This window comes from Astyanax mexicanus, chromosome 8, assembly GCF_023375975.1.
Source record: "Astyanax mexicanus isolate ESR-SI-001 chromosome 8, AstMex3_surface, whole genome shotgun sequence".
NCBI classification, from domain to species: domain Eukaryota; kingdom Metazoa; phylum Chordata; class Actinopteri; order Characiformes; family Acestrorhamphidae; genus Astyanax; species Astyanax mexicanus.
The window spans coordinates 32,602,226-32,628,863 of NC_064415.1; the positions used below are offsets into that span (position 1 = coordinate 32,602,226).

The 26,638-nt window shown below is 37.0% G+C and overlaps 1 protein-coding gene across 4 annotated transcripts in view; it reads left to right on the forward strand.

The window, feature by feature from the left end:
* The window catches only part of pde5ab (phosphodiesterase 5A, cGMP-specific, b), a 93,818-nt gene that overhangs the window by 43,563 nt on the left and 23,617 nt on the right, over positions 1-26,638 (forward strand). For all 4 annotated transcript variants that reach the window (XM_049482727.1, XM_049482728.1, XM_049482725.1 and 1 more), the window contains exons 3-9: positions 5,899-5,988; positions 6,094-6,165; positions 6,355-6,444; positions 7,180-7,317; positions 13,647-13,714; positions 22,341-22,449; positions 24,283-24,367. In XM_049482727.1, coding sequence (XP_049338684.1) covers positions 5,899-5,988; positions 6,094-6,165; positions 6,355-6,444; positions 7,180-7,317; positions 13,647-13,714; positions 22,341-22,449; positions 24,283-24,367 — 652 coding nt within the window. The remainder of the gene's footprint in view (positions 1-5,898; positions 5,989-6,093; positions 6,166-6,354; positions 6,445-7,179; positions 7,318-13,646; positions 13,715-22,340; positions 22,450-24,282; positions 24,368-26,638) is intronic.

Sequence of the window (26,638 nt, forward strand, 5' to 3'; positions counted from 1 at the left end):
CGCAATGTTCCAGTAACACAGAGTGCTGTCAGCTAGGGGTTTGTCCCACGATGAAAGAACTAGCGCTGTGGTTAGCAGCTAATGCTAATGTGTCAGTGCTAGTGTCGGTGCTGAAGAACTTAACTGAAACTCCTGTTTAACGCTGTACTTCTGTGAAGCGGTTTTACTGCTCCTTACAACCTGACTGGTAAAATTCATACATAAGGCTGTAAGACTGTAAATGTTTGGGTCTGGTAATGTACAGTTTGATAACATTTTGGTCTCGAGACAAACAAAGGGAACCGTTAAATGACCAGCAAGGGTTTAGTTCTGTTTGCTAAACAGGGTCTTATCTGTCATGGAGAAGTTTTTTCAAATCAGCTGAGTGGCAGGGTCAACAAATCCTCACCTTTTTCTGGAGAAGCTGCAACATGAGAGTTTGACTTTGATGTAGCAGATAGAGTTTCTTGGCTTCTTTTTCATGTTCAGCAGCATTCTTTATCAGACTAAACATCACCAAACATCACCATTTAAACATCCGACTGAATGTTTACATGGTGAACAGCTACATGAGTGGTGTTTCCAAGTGGCGTTTAGAGTATGTACAGAATGTAAGTATCTAGTCAGTAGTTATGGTCTGTTTAGACTGCCTAAGATTAGGTCCAGTCTTTCCTGTGTTTCAATAGGCCTGTCACTATAATTACATTATTGATTTATGTTTGGCGATGACCTTAGTAATTTTTTCTGACCTCGATATTGACAGTCATTTTGTTCTAAGAACCCATTAACATGACAGTGTTTTTATTTTATTTATAAGTTTTATGTATGACACTTTTTTGAGACCTTCATACAGTGTCAAAACATTTCCCTGTTATACTGTATTACTTGGGGCAGATATTTGCATAAGCCGTGCAAATCCTGTATTTACGTGGCTTCAATACCAACCTGGTTTATCGCTAAACTGAAAAATGTTCATATGCAAAGATAACTTTGTTTACAGACTAAGTGAACACTGCACACATTTTTAAGTCAGTCATACAGTAGATGTTAAACCATCAGTCTGACTAGAGCTGGGTATCAGAATTCAATACCTCGAGCTGTCTCTCGCTTTGTGCTGTCTCTCTTGCTCACTCACACTGTCTCTCGCACTCTCACTCGCGCTGTCTCATTCTCACTTGTGCTGTCTCTCGCTCACTTACTCATGCTGTCTCTTACTCACTTGTGCTGTCTCTCACTCGCTCGCTCTGTCTCTCGCACTGTCTATCTCGCACACTTGCGCTGTCTCTTGCTCACTTGTGCTGTCTCTCGCTCGCTCACTCGCGCTGTCTCTCAGTCAATTACGCTGTCTCGCTCCCTGCTTTGGACTATCTTTCGCTTGCTCGCACTGTCTCTCCTTCACTTATGCTGTCTCTCGCTCACTCACTCGCGCTGTTTCTCGCTCACTCACATTGTCTCTCGCTCGCTCTGTCTCTTGCTTGCTCGAGCTGTCTCTCGCTCGCTCGCATTGCACTTGTGCTCGTTCACTCACGCTGTGTCTCTCTTGCTCACTCGCGCTGTCTCTCACTCACCTGCGCTGTCTCTCGTTCACCCTAGCTCACTCACTAACACTGTCTCACTCGCTCACTTGCGTTGTCTTATGCTGATGCATGCTCTTGCTCATTCACTCGTGCTGTCTCTAGCTCACTCCTGCTGTCTCTCGCTTGCTCACGTGTGCTGTCTCTCGCTCACTCCTGCTGTCTCTCACACTTTCTCTTGCTCATTCACTCGGGCTTTCACTCGCTCTATCTCTTACTTGCTCACTCGCGCTGTCTCTCACTTGCTCACTCGCGCTGTCTCTCACTTGCTCTCTCGCACTCTCACTTGTGCTGTCTCACTTGCTCTCACGCTGTTTCTCGCTCACCCGCGTTGTGTCACTTGCGCTTATGCTCGCTCACTTACAGAGCCTGCAGCACAATGCATGTTTTAAAAGTACTTTTTAGCATGCATCACAATAATATAATTCAACCTTTTTTAACATACTATAGAAGAGTAGAGAAGAGTTCAATGAAAACAAAGCAATTCGTTTATTCATTCATTCATGCATTCATTAGGCCACCTTGGTGGGTGTGTGGAGAGGCATGGTATTAAAATGTTTGAACATTCAGATTGAGATGATGGCTCTTATGTATATCCCTGGTGTTATGCTTAGAGCATTAGCGAGAGTGCTTGGAAAAGCTCATGAGTAAACAGTGTGTGAGTGCATCGGCTTTGCGGTGCTGAAAACAGGTCATAGCTGTCTTTTATTTTGATGTATTATATGTCAGTGAGAGTGAATGCTTTCCCTTGCAGCTATTGCTGCTATCTGTTGACCGACTTTGTTTCCTATCAGGTTATATTGCCACCTGTTCTGCGTTAACCTTTGAACCCTGTAAAGTGTCTCTGGTTCAGCAGGAGATTTCCATTTCAGAAGCGTTCCATAAGTTGCTCAAATTGGTTGGTTTTATGAATTTCTCTAAGAATTGCAACAGACAGCTGACTCAGAGGGTTTGTAGTTGCAGTTGAAGGGATCATATCCAGTGCTTCCAGGGTCAGGAGCATATTTTGGGGTTATTTTAGGATTTGAAATCTAATATACTAAAAGTGAAACAGATGACATGTCATGCTCGAGTAATAATAAAGGCATTATCTGTCTTGTTTACTTTATGTATAGGTAGTTGTGTGTGCAGTCCAGTTGCTAGCCAACAGTTTGAATGATGGAAGCGGGTATTTTTAGCGGTTCTTAATTTAGATAAATTGTGGTTCCCCCAACAAGTCTAGGGGGAGATGATAGAGAAGAGAAAGAGAGAGAGAGAGAGAAAGAGAGTGCATATTGGACTCATTACTAATGTTAATAAGGGGGTTGTTTTCCCTCAGACAGCCTTGCGTGGAAGCACAGATCATTTTTGCTTTGCAGATGGAAAGTAATGCTGCAGATTGACAGGAAAGCTACACAGATCCCAAAGCATTACAGGACATACCTAAGATATTGTGGTTATTCAGTGCACCTTTCATTGTGTTTTTACTGTCGATGCCAATATCAGAATGCATGAAGATAATCTGCTTTTTATATAAACATAAGCCTTGAAAATAAAGCTTCCTAAAACCTGTAATAAATGGCAGTGGAGCTGTTTTGGATTTAATACATTGAATACAGGGAATGTCTCCTCAAGTATTAGAACTTTTCAAGGTTCCAGTTGTTGCCAGCGATAACAAAAGCATGGTGCAAACAAGCTGAGGAATTCTGTCAATTGTGTGAATTGTAAACTTTCAATTTATGCTGCAGGATTTGTAAGCAGTAGAGGAGTAATATAATATTTTATTATGGTTACAGTTAAACATTCAGATATTTTCAAAACAAGTTAAGCTACAGACCACAAAGATTTTAGACCACACGCTTCCACTGCTGGTTTGATAATCGTTTGCTGCTGTTTTATGGCACATTTAACCGATAATAGAAATATGTCCCACTTTCCCACAGTGTGTTTTCCGTATTAAAACAAGCTACATGTGACGAACCGCTAGCTGATAGCGCCCTGGTTTACCAGAGCACTCAGGGTTCCTCAGTGTATCACTGTTGGGTGTTAGTTACTAGTGCTAAATGTTGCTGATCAAGGCTAATACTGCTGCTAACAGCGGCTGCTGACAGTGGCTAGTGCTGCTGCTAACTGCTAGCTGTTAAAAATGTTGGAAATCTAAGCTCACTGTAAATAAATGGAAGCGCTTTACTTACCCCAATAAAATTTCAGGACAGAAATCTTGGTAGATTAACATCCAGCGCTTGTTTAATTTTGAAAGATTTTTTTTTTTTTAAGAATTACAGATTTGTTTACTTAGGCGCTTCCCACAGTTTGCCCATTAGAAGGGAAATATGATGACACCTTTGTTCCTTACTTCGCTTAAAATGTGCCTTATGTATATTAATATGTGCCTAGATGTATATTAATAGTGCGCCTTATAATACGGTGCACCTTATAGTCTGTAAAATACGGTAAATAGAAGTGCTAACAAACTACAATTATACACGAGTAGAGATAATGGTATCTGTATCAAGTCCAATACCATGCTAATGGACTCATACTCATACATACCTGATGCCAACATCTGATAACTAGTGCACATTCCTGGACTATCGAACAGACATCACTCAAGTCTAAATTATATATATATTTAGTCCCAGATCCACAGTACAGGAGATGGCATGAGAGGGATGGAGAGAGAGAGAGAGAGAGAAAGCAGCTATCTAAACACCAGCAGCTCAGCAAACCGTACTTAACGCCAGTAAGAAGCTGTTGAGCTCACACATTGATTCAAACCCCATGCTATCACTAAGACCCAATGGATCCCGAGCACAGCTGCCAAGGGCCCACTGAAGCCGGAGTAGACTTTAGTCCACCTTTAAGTCAAAGAGTTCATACATGCAGCGAAGTCCACAGGCCGAAAAAAAAAAAAAAAAACGCTGGGAAAAAATAAAAAAAATAACCAAAGTAAATCTTACTTCAAAACACTGCTTGCTCAGACCCCTGCCACCCTTGATATTAACTTCTTGCATTTTCCTAAAAGTCTCATTCGATTGGCCAATGTGGTATTGACTTCACACGATGATGCTGGGAAAATTAACATATGTCCGTTGAGTAAAACTAATCTCTATTTTTTTTTTTTACCTAAGCATAACTTCTTGACTTCTTTCAAGTGCACTTGCTTGGAAATGTAAAGTAAAAAATAAATTATACACTGGGGCTTTGAGTGGTCCAGTGGGCTAAGTGCTGCCACTTTGATCAGGAGATCGCCGGTTCGAATCCTGTTCATGTAGCTTGCCATCAGCTGCCAGAGCTCTAAGAGAGCAAAATTAGCCTTGCTCTCTCTGGGTGGGTAGATGGGGCTCTTTCCCCACATCACTTCAAAGGGAGATGTTGCTTAGCACGAGGCATCTGTGAGCTGATGTATCAGAACAGAGTCACTGCGCTTTCCTCCGAGCGCACTGTGATACTACTCAGTAATGCTGCATCAGCAGCAGTTGGAAAAGACTCGGTGGCTGACTTTACATGTATCGGAGGAGGCATGTGGTATTCTTCACCCTCCTAGTGTTGGTGCATCACTAGTGATAGGGGGAGTTCTAATGAGTGGGTAATTGGTAATTATCTCCTCGTAAATTGAGGAGAAAATGACATAAAAAAGGAGATGAATGTAATTTTCAAAAGATCGAACTCGTGGGGAAAAATCTGGATCACTGATTTATCAAAAATGTAACGTCATGTTGTTACTCCACAAGTTACTTACATACAGTCATACAGTCATGCTTATTTACTATTGACTATTTGGTCCATTCTTAACATCGAATAGTACAAACAGTAAACACATACTAAAGTTGTTTTACGGAAATGTGATGAACATGCAATTAAAAAATTAGGAATTATTTAATGACTTCATAATCGTAATTACATAACTAATCATTTCTTTAAATGCCCTTTAGTGGTCCTTTAGTAAATTACGTAGGTTTATAAAGAACCTTGGCCACTCTATTTGCATGCTTAATTGGTTTATTGTCTGGTTATAGGGTTACAAATGTTTTTATATAGAACATATAAAAAAAAACTTGGATATTGTCTATGCATAAAGAATAACAAACAAATGTACAGTTTTATCACAGAGTGTAATTAGTCCTGTTTTATTAAATGGAGTGCATCAGATTTTGAGTAGAAATCTCTGTACTATATTTTAAGTATTTTAAGAATCTGCCACCACTGATACAGCTTGTTTTTTTACATAAAGATAAATATAGTAAAAATATTAACCCTTTTTGCTTTAAGTGATAAGAAACTGAATTGTACAGCAAAAATAAAAAACTTTTAATATTGCGCATACAGAAGTTGTGGTTGTAAATGTGTTATTTTATTTCTGCAGGATCCCCGATTCAATGCAGAGGTGGACCAGATCACAGGGTACAAGACTCAGAGCATCCTGTGTATGCCCATAAAAAACCACAGAGAGGAGGTGAGGAACATGAAAAAAAGCCTATATATATTTTTTTTCTGTGGGGGGACGTTTAAGCTGTTTTTGCAGTTGTGAATTAAACAGTATGTCTGCTTTCTTCGAAAGGTCGTTGGTGTGGCACAAGCAATCAATAAGAGGTGCGGAGAGAACAGCACCTTCACAGAACAAGATGAGAAGGTGAAGAAAACAATATTGCAGCTTTCTTTATAGGTGTGTCTGAAGTAAAGGGTGCTTTTGGTTACTGACGCAATGCTCCAACACTTTTTTGGAAGGTTAGGTCTTTGGAACCATTGCAGTTTTTGTAGATGACACACTAAACCAGTATGTGTGTGTGTGTGTTTAAATCATGTCTTTATGCACCGACAGGACTTTGCCTCCTACTTGGCTTTCTCTGGTATTGTTCTACACAATGCACAGCTTTATGAGACATCACAGCTTGAAAACAGGCGGAATCAGGTATCCTCTTCTTTAATATTGCTTTATTTTAAGTCACATACACTGACACATTTGTTAATAAAATATTGTAGTATAGCTTCTATTAATACACATGTATTAGCTTTTTTTTTTTTTTTACTTTTGAGGGTCATTTGCATTTGCAACTGTTGCTTTTTCTGTAACAACCATTGATATTAGCCTGTGAGACATAGATTATTGCATACAGGTAAACACCAATTTTGTACTACTGTAATCAATTTGCAACAGTGAATACATCAGCAGTGAATACATGCACAGGGTAGGTAGCAACACTTAAAAATGGAGCCCAAAATGTAATATGACACTTTTATTCACTGTATGTCTAAATGTTTGTGAATTAATGCATTCAGTTACTTTAGTTACACAGATGTGCAAAGGCACACACACACACAGCTTGTCTATTCCCTGTAGAGAAGTATTTCAAATACAATATCAAAAATTGGAGCAGAAAAAAATTACTTATTTGCTCTATGCCACATGTCAGATGTAATAGACACAGTTAATCCAACAAAGCCAAACCTGTGTGCGTCAGACAAAAAATTTATACATATATATATATATATATATATATATATATATAAAAGTGTGTTCACATCTGTTCATTCAGTTCATCACCACTATACTATATTAATGCATCATTGTCATCTACTGAATATATTTTGATCTAAACCAACAGTAATATCAAATATAATAATCCCTCCTCTTCTTCTTACATAGGTGTTGCTGGATCTGGCCAGTCTTATTTTTGAAGAACAGCAGTCGTTGGAAGTCCTGCTGAGGAAGATTGCTGCCACCATCTTGTCTTTCATGCAGGCTCAAGAATGCACTGTATTCACTGTTGATGGTGAAACGTCGGTAAGCCCAAAACCCTGCTTTTCTTCTGCTGTCTGTCAGCATCTATCAGTAAAACTTTCCTTCAGCACTGCAAACCCACTCAGTGTACACAGCACTATAAAACACACAAAAGACACTGTCAGATCACAGATATGAGACATCACAATGAAGTTAGCGTTTTGAGCAGAACTAAATCAGATATGCTGGAACTGGAAAATAGACTGGAAAAGTTGTATTTTATAGCTCTGGAATCAAATAAGAGACTACTTAAAATGATGAGTTTCTTTGATTTTACCAAATTGAAAACCTCTGGAATATAATCAAGAGAAAGATGGATGATGACAAGCTATCAAACTTCAGATAAGTTCAAGAACAGTACATTGAAGATATCTTTATGGAATTGGTTTCCATGACCAAGCAGCTGCATTAAAGCCTTACCTCACTGTAAATGCAATGCAGACGAGTGCATACTTTTGGCAATATAGTGTATATTTTAAAAATAAAATTGATGCTCATATGGTCATGTCCATACTTTGTATGATAAGTGGATAACGTTCTTATAACAGGCCTATATATTAATTACTGAAAAAAAAAACTTATTCTGATATCTCTCCAGTTCTGAGAAAAATGGACATTAAATATTGTTTACTGAAAATTTGTGTTAATTAAACATGAAACCTTTTTTTTTTTACATTAATGACATTAATAGAAAGTTCTACTTCAAATTTTACATTTAGGTGAATACATTTGTATGTAGTTTTAAAACAAATAGAATACTGATTTAAAATATTTATAGAAAATTAGATGGTTTAGTTTAAACAAACAGTTGTTTGTTTTATTACAGTTGAGAAATAAACAAAACATGTCCAAATTTTAAACCTAGTTTTACTATTTAAACCATTTATATTAGGTATATGTCAAATGCTCACAGCATCATCCAAAAAAAACATCAAAATGATGCAATAAAATAAGATAAATATCACATATATATTTTAATAAGGAAAATAGTAACTTGCTTTTACAGCCTACAACATAAAGGCCAGACATTAAACATTATATATGGGCGGCAAGTTTTCTCAAAGTAGATCCTATTTGAGAGTGTAAAGCTGTCACAGATGTAAAGATCATTCAGTAATGTTTTCGAATATTCAGTTTTACATACAACATATATTTATTTGAGGGTTTACAGTGTAGTTAGAATTTGGATGATGAATTTTACTGTACCAGTGAATAATAACATATGTTTATACGATTATACATGATTTCAAATTCTAAGTGCTGTATAATCTGTTATTCAGGCACTGTTTGGACCCACTTGTGCAGACCTTTGCTGGTTCTTGAATCTATTAAAATAGTAGTACATTTAAGCCATACCCAGGTCATTACTGCATGGCAGGAGCAGTTTCCACTGAACCTTCGCCACAACAAGTGCTGAAAAAGTATTTACTAGGCTTCAGTGATGTAATAAGGCACACACAATACTGATGGGATTGTTATATGGAGTAGAGAATGTGAAGAAGCAGATTAAATATAATGTGTTGTGAAAATGTTGTGGAATAGTTAGTGAGCCATGCTGATTCCTGAAGAGGGGCTGTGCCGGGTATTTTGGCGCGCCCGGCTGAGTGGGAGAGTGGCAGGCCAATCAGCAGCCCATAGACAACACTGCTTTCATTTATAGCAGAACCACAAGCAGAAAACAAGCTGAATTGCTCTCTTATTCTACGCTGCCAAAGAAGCAATTACAACATGCACGCAAACACACACACACATTCATACACACTCACACACCAGGTGTAGACCTTCGAAAACACACCAGAAGAAGAGATATATTTTAAATACATTTTAAGTATTAATATTAATAAGTATTAGCACCAAATAGAGTGTTATTTCTTTTCATCAAATAATCAGAGAACATGGATCATCCATTTCATCTCCCAGCAATAAAAGCCTTTGATGTGAGAGTGCAGCTGGGGAACTGTAATATATTACATTAAAAGCTGGTATAAAGGAAGCTCCTCTTCTGAACAAGACTAAAATTGAGCTTTTGAGTAGATGAGTCACTGCTGAAAGTAGGGATAAAAGCAATTCATCTAGGTCTAATTCACTGCTGCAATAAAATAAAAAATAAAGCACCCACTCCTAGGTTTAGCCTTGGCCTGTGGGCATGTTTTTGTGTTAGGCCTCTTCTCTACATAATACCAAACTGGGCTGGTCCAAATACACTATTAAGTTTACAATAAGAACACTTAGGTTAGATTGTACTGCTTTCTAGGGGTGATATAGCCATTATAGCGATATAGCCATTAAATAATATCACAATATTTCAGTTAGATGTGTTCCATATCGTATCAGACACAATGAGTGGGTTGGGTAATTGGCCATGTAAATTGGGGTGTATTTTACAGTGTAGGATGATGAATTTTATTGTAACAGTGAAAAATGACATGAATTTATTTGATTATTGATGATTCCAGATTCTAAGTGCTGTACAATCTGTTATTCAGGCACTGTTTGGACCCACTTGTGCAGACCTTTGCTAGTTCTTGAATCTATTAAAATAGTAGTACATTTAAGCCGTACCCAGGTCATTACTGCATGGCAGGAGCAGTTTCCACTGAACCTTCGCCACAACAACTGCTGAAAAAGTGTTTACTAGGCTTCAGTGATGTAATAAGGCAGTGAGGCTTCACACAATACTGATGGGATTGTTTTATGGAGTAGAGGAAGAAATATTGTGGTACTATTTTTATTGCCCACCCCTATTGCAGGGCATTTTTTATTTATTTATAATGATATTTTTGGCAGTATTTTAATATTTCAAGAATATACTATGTAAAATGTATATGTAAATGTAATTGTTTGTTATAAATATAACATTTATTAGAATTGAATTAATATTTAATAGAAACATTACATGCTTTAAACTTTTATCTGTTTTGCAACAGTAACTGTAACAACAGTAACTTACCAAGTCTCTGAATTTGTATAAACTAATCCATTATGTATGTAAGTCGCTTTGGACAAAAGCGTCTGCCAAATGTAATGTAATGTAAGGTAATGTAGCATTAATATAACAAAATTAATAATTTACATTATAAAAAAGCAATGAAGTGTAACAAGTAATGTACCACAAATCTAAAGCTCAGACAAAAATGCCAAAACTAATATAAAATATACTGATATTATCACAAGCATATGGCACACCCCAGTTGCCTTCTTGTTCATTACTCACATCCAGAGTAGATTTCTAGTGTAAACAGTGTCTGTGTAATACAAAAAAAGTATAATTTCCTAAAATTATTTCCTAAACGTCGACGTTGAGGTTAGGAAAAACAACACATTGCCCAGCCACATTGGTTAGCAGACTTTGTGAGGTCAGCTGAACAGGACAATTACTGAGGAAGCTTCACGGTGAGCCAAATATAATTACAGAATTCACTTCAGGAATATTACTGTCAAAGCTGTATAACACCGCAGGTTTATATTGGATTAAAACCATTGATCTTGTCAGTAATCATATATATTACAATATAGGAAAGTGAAACATACAGAATTAAAATTTTTAACAAGTAAATGAGAGGATTTATGGCCCCCCAGTCAACAAACCAACTTTTGGAAATTACTTTAATTTTTATTGTTATATTTTAAATATAATGTCACAAGACGATGCTCCGTCAAAAAAATACTGCATTAAATAAAATGAGGGGGGAAAATTTGGGCTAGGGTTAAATGAAACTGTTATAATTTAAAAAACACTTTCTTTTCAAAGTCAAATGAATGCTGGATGTTAATCTACAAAGATTTCTTGTCTGAAAACTGTTTATTTGGGTGAATAAAGTTTATTTACAGTAAGTTAGAATTCCAGTATTTTAGTGCGGTTAGCAGCAGTGTGGTTAGCAACAGCGCTTAGCGCTAGTAAATGCTGCCCTACAGTGCTATATTGAGGAACTCAGAGTGTTCCAGTAAGCCAGGGCACTATCAGCTACCTTGTTTGTCAAGCTTGTTGTTAAGTATTGCTGATCCTTTGCTGCCTACTGAGCATGCAGCTCGCATTTTGTACAGTGTTTACCATTTTTCATCCATGTCTGCCAGATTTTGTTTTTGCTTTTTGGATTACAGTGTTCTCTCTTGTTATTTTGTGTCTGTTTGCTCCTCTGGTTTTGACCCTGCTTTATTTTTGACTTTATTTTGCCCATATACAGTACCAGTCAAAAAATTGGACTCAACTTTAATTGTTTTTTTATATATATATATATTTTAAAACAACATAAAAAAAAACATTAAAACTAAAGTCATCAAATCTAAAGATAAACATGGAATTAATTAGTAAACCAAAATGTGTTCATATGAATATGCTCAGATGACAGTTTTGCGCATTTTAGTTGGATTTTCTAAGTCAGCTTTACGAGGTCGTTACGAGTCACTTGGAATGGTTTTCAGTTAACAGCTGTGCTGAACTTTTCAAGAGTTAATTACTTGAATTTCTTGGGTCTTAATGTGTTTGAGAGCATCAGTTGTAAAGTTGTGAAGAGGTAGAGTTGGTATACAATGAATAGCTATATCAAGTAATAAACTACTCTATAAACTCTATAAAGAAAAAAAAACATACTTTAAGAAATCTTAAGAAATCCGCAAAATTTCAACAACTTGAAAATGTGTGCAGTCCATTAAATGTTAGGATGAAACTGGCACTCATCAGGAATACACCAGGAAAGAAAGACCAATAGTTACTTAAATTCATCAAAGTTACCAGCCTTAGAAAGAGCAAATGACCAGCATCCCACATAAGAGCCACCTAAATGCTTCCCTTTTAAGTTTAATACATATTTCCTTATTTGTTCCTTCATAGTCTGAATGTTCAATATTAATTTGCAATGTAGGATTATAATAAAATAAAAAAATATAATGAGAGGGTGTCTAATCGTTTGACTGGTACTGTATCTGTTACATTTCATGCTGCAATCCCCATTTCCTCAGGCTGAAACTGATCTAGTTTTTAGTGAGCATGACAAATTCAGTAATTGTTAAAAATGTATGCGGCTTCTTATTGGAAAGCTAATTGTAGCGTGACCAATTTATGATTTAGTTAATAATCCTGAAGCAGGCTGAGTCTGAGGAGCTGTGACTGAAGACCAAACTCTGTAGAAGGCTGCTGTTAAACATGTGATGAGCAAGGAAAAGTGTTTTTTGACTGAGATTTTAGATTTTATCTGTACAGTGTACTCTTAGTATCAGTGAACACCGCTGTGAGCTCAGCTCTTGATGTTTTAATTCTCCTGAGAGCAGTTTTGAAGGTCAAACCCGGAAAGAACGGGACATTTATTAGATTAAACATTTGGTTACACTGAAGAATATCTCAGCGCTCTTTGCTTTACAAGGAAAGGGTTCAGTGTTTATGAAAGCATGAAAGTCAAAGTGGCGTGGAGGGCTGTTTTTAGAGTGATATCTGATGAAAGCTGACATTTGGCTTCGTCTGTGGGGGGTCTGTTTTCCTCTGCTGTGGTCTTACACAGCCTCGACCCACTGGCTTAGAGAGATGTTGCCTAGTAGTTCTGATGTCTCGAGCGTTGGGAAGGAACCCACTTAGTCCAATCAGACTGATCTATATATACGAGCCTAGCAGGACCTCTGGGGTTTGTCAGCTTGACACAAAGTTTCTGCAGCGCCATTGTGTAGCTTTAAAAGAGGAAAGCCCGGCTTACATTTAAATGATAAATGCATTCTTCTCATTGCACAAAGAGCTGCAGCGCGTGTTTTCAATATAGGCCAGCTCTTGTTGAAATGGAGACGCTCGAAAATGAGTTAGTGTTGAAAGTTTTTCCTCTTAAATTGAATCTGGATGGCACCCCGGGTCGTTTTATCCTCTCTTCACGCTCTCTTAAAAGTTGGAAAAGGCAGTGCTTTAGCGAGCATTAGAGCGTTAGAGTTCAGGTTTGCAGACAAGTCCCTATAAGGTGGTAACGTGTGTCCAGGAATGCTGAAATAAACTCCACTTCTGGCAGCGCCGCAGCACAGTATATTAAATTTCTCCTGTGTTTATTGTGGAGGGCCGTTACAGGTTCTTCCGATTCGCCTGCTTGACTAATGCCATTTGGCCGCGGCCATGTTCCGAAACGATTTAATTGTTGCGAGCGGGAAATTCTAACCCCTCCAGAAACGCACAAACACGAGCACGTTAAACTACGTGACTGCCGAGATTCTGTGTTAAATTTACACAGGCAGTCACCGGACACTAATAGCATTAAAAAGCCACAGAAACCACTGGCTTCCCTTCCTGCAGCCTTCCCTCAGTTTACCTCTGCGAAACAGAGCCTCTGATTTAACTTCTGACTTTTCTTCTTCTGTTCCAGAACGCTTTCTCCAGCGTGTTCCACATGGAGTACGAGGAGCTCGCAGGGTCCATGGAGTTCCCGAACAGGTAAAGATCTGTGTTCAGAGAAGCATCTGACAGTTTTTTATACTATTTTCCATTTTATTTCAGAAATCCATTAACCAGTGCTTTAGTATTTTCACGATTAGTCAGTGAAATCTGGACAAGAAAAGGCGCAGATGTTAGCAGATTCTAGGATCAGAGGTTTAGGGGTGCTGAGCACCCAAAGGGGTGAGTGGGTCATATCAGAAGAAATAATAATAATAATAAAAATTTGGATTCAAATCAGACACACAAACTATTAAGTACAGGCGACAGGTGTGTTACTTTTATTTAAAAAATGTACATATCATCAAACATTCCTCCCACAGTTGCATTCTTGGTGGTATGGTTTAATTTACAGGGTTCCCACAGGTCTTTAAAAAGTCTTAAAATGTCTTAAATTGAAATATGTGTACTTAAGGTCTTAGCTAGCTAACGTTATCAAGGAGAGAACTAAGGTTAATGGAGCGCTAGCATACATTAGCAGCAAGCTAGCTAAAATTACCGGGATAGAGAACTAAGGTTAATGGAGTGCTAGCATACATTAGCAGCAAGCTAGCTAAAATTACCGGGATAGAGAACTAAGGTTAATGGAGTGCTAGCATACATTAGCAGCAAGCTAGTTAAAATTACCGGGAAAGAACTAAGGTTAGCGGAGAGCTAGCTAACATTAGCGGGCAGTAAGCTAACATTACCGGAGAAAAAACTAAGGTTAGTAAAGAGCTAACGTAAGTAACGTAGTAAGCGTAGTACAGAGCTAACTGCGTTAGCAAACTGTCGTTGTAAGCATCAATCAATAAAATACTCTAGCTAGCTAATATTAGCATCGAGCTAGCTAACAAACTAACATTAGTGGTGATTCGGTGTGTTGTTTAATGTAGTGTAACTTACGTATGTTATGTTGGCTCTGTTCTGCATCACAATAATCAAATTAAACAAAAAAGATAACAAATGGGAAATGTTAAGTTTTAATTTCCAATACAATTAATTATTTTCTATATAATTACTGTTTGCTTGGCGAGGGGGAGATATATTTATATTTTTATATTTTCTACATGTTAAAATTATGTCTTAAAATTCTGTTTAATTATATACTTTCATATATTTTAACATTTTAGCTTGTCACAGACAAAATATTGTTATAAAAAACAAACAAAACACAACTTTCTTTCACTTTTAGGAGCTTTTTATGGGCCTTTTGGGGGCTTGAGTCCCCCTAAAAATGGGCTAGCGACACCTCTGGATATTAGTGTATCAAAAGTAATATTGAATATTTAGAAATTATTTTAATAATGTGCAGTGCTAGTTCAAACATGCTAGTTTGATCATGACAGGCCTGGTGTTCAGCACCATAAAAACAACACTGAGCATGTGCAGGATGAAGTAGGTGGTTCCAAAGCTTTACCTTAAGCTTTTTTTAAGTATTACCTGTCCTTACAAAAAAAATAAAAGACATAACAAAACTAGAAAAACAAAGCTTATACAAAAAAACTGAATAAAGCAGATGCTAGCCTCTTTTGTTTGGGGTTAAAATAGACATTTAATTATTTAATAGCAAAGTTTTATTGGACACAGAAGCTTCTCTCTGATTTTATTTCCATCTGGATTATCCATGCCTCTAATTGTATCCCTTCTCCTGCAAGAAAATTACGTGATGAATGTTTTGTTTTGTTTTGTTTTGTCTGAAAAGACATTTCTATGTATACAGAAATTGTGTGTGGCCCTATTCGAGTTTCTTAATCAGAAATTAGAAATTGCAAAACAAAAATAGATGCTGTAGAAGAGCTCCTCCACTATTTACCTAGTCTCAGTGGTAAAACCTAAATTGAGACACCATGATGTGAATGGACCATGAACATGTGACCACGTCATGGCAAACATTCAAGTACTTGAAACTCTGTGATAAGTTCTGTGTTCATTTTACTGCTGCTTTATTACTGAAGAGGATCATCTTTATGACAGGTGTCCCCCGATAAACAAATCAGAGGAAGATAGGATTTATGACGCACTGTTTTTAACCCTTGATTAGGGGATTTTACTGTGTCCTTCAAACAGTGCTATGGATACAAGAGTGTTTAATCTGAGGGCGTTTTCACACCTGTAGTTCATTTGCTCTGATCTAAATCAGATAATAAGTTTATAGACTTTATAGAAGTGTGTTTTTTTCATCTTGGTTTAGTATGTTCTTAGACAGGGAAAATCCAAGTGCACCAAAATGTGTTTTAACAAACCATGTTAGAGTATTCTTTAAGCTTATTGGTCAGAACAGTTTAGTGTGGAGCAAAAGAAAATACAAAGTAATTACAATCTGGGTTAGCCTTATACATAAAGCATACTGGATTATAAAGCATACAGATTATTTTTGGGAAAATTGCACCTTATAACAATATGGTATATAACTGCCGATGCCAACGCAATATACACATTCATAACTTACAGAGAGACTAGACATACCCAGTATAACTTTATAACTTACTACTATATTATACAATTAATATGTCCAGCAAGTGCCAATATAATAAAAAAGAAAGGGTGTATCCCTTGAGGCAAGGAAAGATCTTTTACTAATTCTATGTGATCTAGAACACTTTTTTTTTAGTTAAGGAATGGTTTGTGAAACAAAAAGGTCACTTTCAAAAATATAATAAAAGTGTTAAACACAGGTTTCCAATTCAACGGACATTAACAAAACCATTTTTTAACTAGTGTATTAGATTATATTTGTATATAGATGTAATATTAGAATTAGGCCTGTCACAGTAATTTCAATATCGATGTATCGTACAATAAATTAATATTACCTCAAAAATATTTGATAATTGTGACCATCTATTGTGTTTATTTATATGTTTGTTCACATATATAACAGTGAACAGTATTTTAGCCAGTCGTGCTTCAATACCTGTGACTCCATACATACAGTGTGGACTACAGTAGGTGAAGAAATTAGTATATCATTCCGAAACTAATTATAATAACATTTTAATGATTAATTGAAATGTTGTTGTCTTTAAAGACAATGTGTAATTGCTATTCTGTTATCATTATGTCAGTGGCATTTAATAGTTTTAAAATGACAAAAATATTGTGTATGTCAATAATTTCTGGGACAATATATCGTCCACAAAATAATATTTTCGTGACAGGCCTAATTAGAATATTAGTCTTGTTTTGTGTGCATCAAAGACAAAAAAAACAACATTATTATATTACGTTTTTCTATCACTGGGGCATAATTCTGGTCTAAAAGGGTTAATCAGATGAATAACATCTGCATGTTTTTTTTTTTTTTTTTTTTTTTTTTTTTTTATCTCAAGCTAGGCCCCGGACATATTTAGCTCATGCAGAGAATGGTAACATAGCACAAGAGCTTTTTAGCTCTTTCTCCTGAAAGAAAAGGTTATACCCTTGCTGGAGTACGCCTTGGCATGAACCGTGAGCTCTTCTTAAGTGCCTTTGACAGGTGCTTAATCACAATTTGCTTAGGCTAACCTGTCTAGATGGAGGGATTTTCTTTCTTTTGGAAATCTTCCGAGGCTTTTTCGCCGAGGCGCAGAACACGCTCCCAAACTGCACGTAGATGGCTGTGTTTTTTGATGTCGGCGCTCCATTAAAGCCGCAAGTGCTGTGTTTTTGACAGTTCTATTACTCACACATGTGGCTGGGGATCCAACATGTGGAAAAACAATGTCAGGATCTTAGTAGGTGTTACAGTATTAAAAACACATTCAATCCTGCATTGGAAAAGAAACATTTTCTTGCCTTAGGAAATATAATTTTCTACTTAAAAGTTGGATAATAGAGAATGTGTGTGAGGTTGGGAACATAAAACTAAAGGAGATTCTGTTATCTGATGGACTAGTTGACGCATTAATTTCTGTATTTTCCTGTATAACTGTTTACACTCTCTTACACATTAGTTTAGTGCAGTTAAACACATCTTTCCAGTACTTAGATTCTGTACTTTCATAAGCCAAGAATTGGCTTAATTCCCCGGTGGTTTTATATGATGGCTCAATACCGCGATATGCAGTATGACACGATATGCCTTCATTTTAGAACTATATAAATGTTTTTTTATAAATACTTGTTCACATGCTTTTTTGCGGCTAATATAATATATTTTTTGTTTACGGGCTAACGAGTTTCACGTGTGCTTTACTCACCCAAATAAACTTAAAGCTTAATCTAGGGCTCCTCAGGACAAAGAAGTATTTGGAGCAGCTGCATATCAGCATGAACCTCGCATTTAAAGTGGACGGCTTGGATAAAAAGGGCGAGATATTGTTTCATTAAATATATTTAAATAATGCTTTAAATAACAGGTGTGCTGAATTTTGACTCCCCGGCAGAATCCAACTCTACTTCACGTGCACGCGCGTCTGGTAAACGTGTGGGCGCTAGAGGTTACTCTCGCGCTGTCCGTAATTTTTTGTGTGTAAATAACGCTTTATATTTATATTTATATTTCAAGTTCAAATTTGAACACCTGATATTTACACCTGCCGAAATGATACCCCCCCTCTGATCTCAGCACCCTTCGTGAAAAAATAGCCGGCTTTGAGATTAAAATGATAATAATATATTATATATATATATATTGTTTATATTATTTTTCTCTCCTCATTTTTACAGTGTACAGTTGGAACTAAGGCAATAAACAATAAACTCTAGGTTGACAGACATATTATGCTTCACAGTATATTTGATAACACAGAGACAGTCCTCCTGCACCAATAAAAGGTTTATTTCCTTTATTCATGACTGGAACGGGTTGTATTTTCGTTCCTTTGATCGCAATAACTAAAGTAAAGAAACTGAAGACCTCCGTAGACCAATTCACTCTCTCACGACCTAGTCCCAAAGACGAAGCGCAATATAGGCAACGCCTCGCAAAATCAAAACACTGTATTATTTAACTATAACAATACAGTATTAATAAGCTTTAGGTTATAAATGTAGATAATTTATTATATGATAAGGCCCTGGCGTAGGGAAAACGGCAATATCGCGTTATGTCCCACGCGCTGCGTTTTTCTTGTCAATAGCGCGATATTGCTATACTGCGGTTATTGCAACAGCCCTAACAGTAGGTTCATTTGTGTACATGTAGGCACTTCATTTAGAAGTACAGTAATTTGTTGCTTTGCTCTTTGCTCAGAGGAATCTGCCAAACTGTAGACAAGAAATGTTAAACCTGACTTCTGAACTACTGGATTCTTCACTGATAACATTAGCTTGGATTCTGAGAGTTCCTCTGCTTGCAGAGATAAGTAGCAATAAAAGTCACATCTTCAAGAGCCAGCAGTATCTCCTCAATCCTTCATGCATCAGCAAATCAGATCCTCAAGCCTTTTATTGCAGTGGAAGTATGTAGAACCGTTTCTGGCCTGCTTGCTTTTAATGAATGTTTGTTTGAAAGATGTTCCCAATTAGAGGACGAAGCTCATGAAAGAATGTTTCTGCAGATCGTAAGTCTTTTGGAGAATAGCGCATGTTTCTCATCGGAATGCTTCAGGGAATCTTGTTCGTTGCAAATGCCAGTAGCATAATGAGAAAACACACAGCTGGTTGCTCTTGGCTGCTGTCGTTGTGCTGCGCCTGCAGCAGTGTTTTGCTGTAATCAAAGCTCATCATTGAACAGATTTTGGGAAATGGATCAAAATGCATGCAGTTAGAAGTTAGCTTTGATTATATTTAGAATAATAATACAGGCCCCCCTTTTTAAGGGCTCATTTATGACATTTATGTGGTTTTATATGTTAACAACAACCCAGATTCATTTATATTTACAGAATTTGACCAAAGCTTTAATCCAGAGAATTTTGCCTACATTTTTGTCACATTTATACAAGGTTTCACTTAAATGTTTTGACAAAGTTTGCAGTTCAGGGTTTCCCCCAGGATTTCCTTGAAGGTGCGGTGGCAGGACCCCCCGGTTGGGAACCGATAATTTATATCACGTTAATGATATCACGATATAACACAATTACACATGTTTCCAGTTATTTTCTTTATTTCCAACTGTCACTGAAAAATGCCCACTTAAAACAAAAAGTTGCAAAAAGTAGGTTTCTTTAAAATAAATCCTTATTGTTCTTTTTTCAGATACGGTAAACGTAAAAGTGTGCAACACAAAATGTTAAATTATACATAACAGAGGAGAAAGGGCACAACAGAATATATATGTATTATTTATTCGCTCTTATCTGTATTAGGTATTTTAAATGTGAGAATGAGTAAATAAAATAAAAAATATTATTGAATTTAATTAAAAATTGTGCTTATTAAAACAGACAAATAATATCTTTAATCTTTAATTTAATTACAATAAAATGTTTACTGGACCGTGAAAACAAATGCATCACAGAGCTGTTCTAGGGTGCCTCTATTCTAGGGCCCTACATCCTTGCTTTATGACAGCTCCAGAAACAGAAACATAGCGTGATTTTCACTCCACCAGGTGAGTGAGCCTGAGTGGACACCTGCGTAAGTTGAAGCTGTTTAATCACTGTTTAATTCATCTCTCTCTCTCGCGCGCGCATTATGTTTCAGTCTCTCTCTCTCTCTCTCTCTCTCTCTCTCTCTCGCATTATGTTTCAGTCTCTCTCTCTCGCTATTTACAGGCGCGCTCTCGCTCTCTCTCTCTCTCTCGCGTTATGTTTCAGTCTCTCTCTCTCGCTGTGTCCTATACTCACACTCTCTCTCTCTCGCGCGCGTTATGTTGGCACTGCATGACTAACTACCGATTTCCACCCCCGAAGTTCAACACATGGCTGACGGAATTATTCCCCCCTAAATTTAGCTCCGGCAAATTTAAGACATTTTGGTTGAAATTTTAAGACAAAATAAGACTTTTCAAGGCCTTATTTGACAAAAATGAAATTTAATACCATTTAAGACTTTTTAAGGACCCGCGGCCACCCTGCTACATGTGCAGGACTGGAACACAGCTGTGCGTTTAGGAATTACGGCTAGAGAAGCCCTCACCTGTAGCCTCCCGAAATAGATGCAACATGCGAAACCAGCCGTGTTGTGTAGGCTACGTCTACAACATATTACCGATATAACCCTTGAACTATGTTCAACAACTTGTTCACAAATATAAAAAAACATAATTTCAGCGCCACATACCTCGGATTCAGTTGTCCAGTTTGACAGCCGGTGTCCTGTCGAGATGATCAAATTCCAGTGTCAGAAACGAGAGAGGGCGGGGCAACGCTGATCAAGCGCGGGAAAAACGCCGGGCTCCGAATTTTCACGAAGGGTGGCGGGGAAGAACGAAGGCGTGGCGGACCGCCGCACTGAAATGAACGTGGCGGAAACCCTGCAGTTGACAGTTGTTTTTTTTTTCATATTGTGGCAACATTTCACAGTGAATGGACCAGTAGAAATTCAAAAAAATGTCTTTTTACAAATTAAATCTCTTCACAGTTAGAGTTTTTCAAGGTACTTTGCAATCGAGTTACTACAGCTCATCAGAGTTTGTCAGTAATCAGTACATTCTGCCTTAATAAACTTATTAACTAGTCAGATAATTAGATGATGGGAAAACTTTACATAAGTCACGCAATAATCAGATTTTTGATTGTAGCAGGCCAATACATTTACAGAATAAGATGTGGCGTAAACATTATGAAAAACCCAAACGTTACGCCATGTTTGACCCAATAAAAATATACCACATCAGCTAGTCGATAGAGCTAGTAATATAATTTATTTATTGTATTTTTTAGGCTATAAAAATCTTATTTTTCCAAACATCCGGTGGACCTTATGTATGAATTTAACCAGTCAGGTATTAAGGAGCAGTAAAGCCAATTTAAATTTTTTTTTTTTTTTTTAAGAATTACAGTTTTGTTTGCCTAGGCGCTTCCCCCAGATTCCCCATCAGAAGAGAAACATGGCGACACCCTTGTGCTCACTTTAATGTACTTAGTAGTAAGTGTCGCTCAATGGACCTTCTAATCTGGTGCGCATTATGTATGAAAGCGAACCAGAAAATAGACTTTTATTGATAGTGTGCCATATAATATAAAACATACGGTAAGTCCTTTAGTTTCAGCATTGCTCTGAAAGAGCTTTGTCATATTCTTTCATTTGCTTTTTGCACTCATTGACATGTTAAAAATGCCATAGAACGGTCCAATTTAGCCCATGGACTCTTATTAGTGTTGTATGGTGTTTTCCACCCAAAAAATGTAACCTTTTCTCACAGTGCCACACCAAACTGATTCATTTTCTATGGTAATTTTCCTTTAATTCCTTTAATCATTTTTACACGTGCTGCTGATGTGAGTGACTAATGCGAGTGACTTGAAAAAAAAACGCTTTTTATTTTGGTGCCCAGTGTAATTAGACTTTAGCGTTCACATAGGATTAGCAGGCAGAACAGAAGCAAATCCCAAAAACAGCCCAGAATAGTAGCTGTGCAAAAGTGAATCATTTTCTATGGACTTACTCCCTGCTTATGTCTTTAAATCCGAAAATAAATGCGGGTGCATTAGAGGAATAGTTTAACAAAAGTAAATAGCTTATGGGAGCTTCAGAACTGTCCATACTAACTTGCAAAGCTCGCCACAAGATTGTGTCAGTGTTGTTGTAGTTCAAAGTTTTCTTTTTGACCCCACAGGGACGGTGATGTGAGCAAGATTAACTACATGTATGCCCAGTACGTGAAGAACACCATGGAGCCGCTCAACATTCCTGATGTCACTAAAGACCAGCGATTTCCCTGGACTGTGAGTTTATACAGGAATCACAGAGATCCCTAATCCCAAAGGGCAAGCTCACTGCAGGATCAGGAATTTTCACACAGACTTCTCAGAGGCTTTTCTTGTGAGAGTACTGAGACATATACAGTTAAATATATACATAAATAATTTGAGTTGCTGTTCGAATATGGCCTTTTTCTCTGCATTATTTGAGGTCTGAAGGCTCTGTATCTTTTTGTTATTTCAGCCATTTCTCATTTTCTGCAAATAAATGCTTTAAATGACAAAATTTATATTTGGAATTTGGGAGATATGTTGTTTGTAGTTTATAGAATAAAACAACAAAGTTCATTTTACTCAAACATAAACATATAAATAGCAAAATCAGAAAAAAACTGACTCAGAAACTAAATCTAAAGTGATCTCTTCATTTTTCCAGAGCTGTATGTCAGGGTGTGATTTAAAAGACTACAAGCTTACATATATAATGCGTGGGAATTAAATAATTAAGGCATGGCCACGACTTACTAAGGCTTGGAAACTGTTGAATTAAATCATAACCATTAAGGCTTGGCCACAAGGTTCTTTTGTTTCACAGATAACAGAGCAAGCAGCTCTCAGGAGTTGTGAACAGTATGACTGCCTTAGGAAGGTAAACAAGTCTACATACTGCCTGCATCTCAGCCAGTCAGCTTTAAGGATAAGTATTAAGAGTCTTTTACTTAGAATTATTCCATGTCTCACTGCAAGAGACTCTAAAATATCACCATAATTTATTCAGAGATTAAAATCATAAGAAAACAGATCACTCTCAATTTTCTTACTAAAGATTATCCTTGGATTGGGACTTTGATGTAGTATTTAGTTTCTTCATGTGCATTCTTATTTTATTAAAGCAAGTTTTATTATTCTCTGGCTACAACTTATTTATCTCGTTCCCACGTCTTAAAAAGTTGTGGCCACAACTTAATTATCTCATTTCCAAACATTAGGATCTCATTCCTATGCCTTAATAAGTCATGCCCATGCATTAGGATCTCTTTCCCAAGCATTTTTTAACATGATGTCCCCTTAGGGGCTCTGTAGGTTTCTGACTGTGTATTTAAAGAGTAAATAAAAAAACAAATTAAACAGTAAATAAAAGAAAGGGAAAGTTTTTTTTTTTTTGACAATGTTGATTATTTTATTTTTTAATTATGCAAGCTTTACTACATTTATTTCAGGATAAATAAAGTAAAAGTCTATCCATCTACTGTACAAAGGTTGGACAATGAAACTGAAACACCTGTCATTTTAGTGTGGCTGGTTTCATGACTAAATTGAAGCAGCCTGGTGGCCAATATTCATTAATTGCACATTGCACCAGTAAGAGCAGAGGGTGAAGGTTCAATTAGCAGTTTTGCTCAAAATATTGCAATGCACACAACATTATGGGTGACATATCAGAGTTCAAAAGAGGACAAATTGTTGGTGCATGTCTGTGACCAAGACAGCAAGTCTTTGTGATGTATCAAGAGCCATGGTATCCAGGGTAATGTCAGCATACCACCAAGAAGGACGAACCACATCCAACAGGATTAACTGTGGATGCAAGAGGAAGCTGTCTGAAATGGATGTTCGGGTGCTAACCCGGATTGTATCCAAAAAACATAAAACCACGGCTGCTCAAATCACGGCAGAATTCAATGTGCACCTCAACTCTCCTGTTTCCACCAGAACTGTCCGTAAGGACAATAAATTATTGTGGTCTAAAACCAGGTGTTTCAGTTTCACTGTCCAACCCCTGTATATCTACGTGAATAAGACCTTAAATGTTTGTGTGCCTGTTTAGCTGAATGGCTGTGCTTTTCTTCTTCCCAGAGTGAGAATCCAGACTCGCCAAACTACCATGTGAAGAGCTTGTTATGCACACCAATCAGGAATGGCAAAAAGGACAAAGTTATCGGTATGTCTGATCAATTGATTTTTTTTTTTAATTGAGTTTTAATGGTGTCATTTGATACAGTTCCTGCATTGTTCAATTCAATGCTGTTTGTGAGAGTTTACATTAAATCTATTAACAGTATGTTTAACCAAGGATGTCCTAATTCAGATTTTATGTGCCTAATACACCAGAAACACAACAGCCCACCTGAAAGTTTGATGTTTTGGAGATATTGTCTAGTTATCACAGTTGGTTCTTGTCATATTGGTCCAGATTGCTTTCCTTGAACATTTTTCCTGCTCCTTCTAGAACGTCAACTTCAAGAAATGATGGATCAATTACTCTGTAATACTGTATATCCACACCTACACAGATTTCACTGTAAATTAAGATACAGCCAATGTCAACAGTTACACCAATTTATATCTAATGCTACTTGTTTTTAATATTCTGCTGTAAAATACGCTACCAGTCAAAAGTTTGGACAGGCTGCCAATCGATCGCAGTCAGTGCTTTTGTATTATTTTAAATTTGTCTGCATTGTAGATTAATATTAAAGTCACCTAAACCATAAAGAACAACATATGGAATTATTCTGTAAACAAATTATTTTTGTATTTGAGATTCTTCAAAGTAGGCACCTCTTGCTTAGATGACAGTTTTACACATCTTAGCATTTTTTAAGTCAGTTCTATGAGGTAGAGTCACCTGGAATGGCTTTCAGTTAACAGCTGTGCTGAACTCGTCAAGAGTTAATTACTTGAATGTATTGTGTTTGAGAGCATCAGTTGTGAAGTTGTGAAGAGGTAGAGTTGGTAAATACAGTGAATAGCTCTATTTGAGTAAGGTTCTAATCCATATTATGGCAAGAACTACTAAACTTAGTAAAGAAAAAAATACTTAAAATAATGAAGGTCAGTGAATCTAAAAGCATTTAAAGCTTGACTGCAGTCCCAAACACCATCAAAAACTTTTTGATTAATCTGCCTCTCATCAGGACCGCCCTCAAAAGAGGAAGACCAAGAGTTAACTCTGTTGAACAGGATAAGTTCATCAGAGTTCCCAGCCTCAGAAACCGCAAGTTAACAGCTGTAAATGAGTATTTTGGTTTGTTTAACACTTTTAGTTTGACTACATGATTCCTTATGTGTTCCTTCATAGTCGGTATGACCTCAGTATTCATTTACAATGTAAGGAAAAAAAAATAAAAACACTGAATGAGACGTTGTGTCCAAATCTTTAAGTGGTATTTCCACAAAGCTGACACCTGAGCTGCTTTGAAGCCTTATAAAAAGAAGGCTACTGCATGCCTGATGTCTCTACAAGAGAGCTGAAATAAAGCACATAAAAGAAACAAAGGATCAGAGGTAGATTCAGCTTAACCCTTTCAGACACACACATGCAATTCCTTTCAAAATGTCCACTGTGCTGCTCAGAACATCAATGTTAGCAGGGACAAGCCCAGCAATACAGAATATTTTATATTCTTTTCCTGTGTGCCAGGTTTTTAATTCCCCTTAGAAATGTTGGGGTTTTCTTTTTAAAACACAATTGCAACGTGAGAAATGAGGGAAAAAATAGCCAATTATGTGGCTATGTGACTGCAGTGTCACAAAGGGTTAAATTCTATCTATCGACAGCCCGATCCAATAGCATATGCCTGAATCAATTAGGGCAATCCCCGTGTCTTATTTATTACTGTATTAATCAATGCCACAAGAGCCCCCTTCATTAGAAAGGCCTCAATTTCAGTATAAATCGAAAGTTAAACAGCAGTATTTAATGGAACATCACGTTCTGAGGTGCCTAAACCTGGCTCTCCATGAAGATGACAGATCTTATCAGTGATCCGTAGGGGCTTCTCATGCATTTTCAAGAGACATCATTAGTCAGCTGCACAGCCAGTACCATCCATTGTGATGCCGGTCAAATGAAACCGATTTCCTCCCACCCTCAGGCTTCACAGAGGAGCGAGTGGGGATGCACCAGTGCAAGCCCTTCTGTAAACACCCTGAATACATTTGAATATTTTAGCCTGTCATTTCCATATGGTTGGAAATTTCAAATCCTTAGGTACAAAGGTGCAGATGCCCTGTTGGTCTGTCTGCCTTTTTTATTTCATTGACCTCATGTAATTAATTGCTTGCTTTTGAATTTGCAGTGAAATAAAGAAGGAGAATCACCAGTGGTGTGTATGATAAATCATATAATTTAGCCTAAAGCCTTTTTTACACTGACAAAAAAAAACAGATAGCAGTTTAAAAAAACAAACACATAAAATCTGAAACAAGC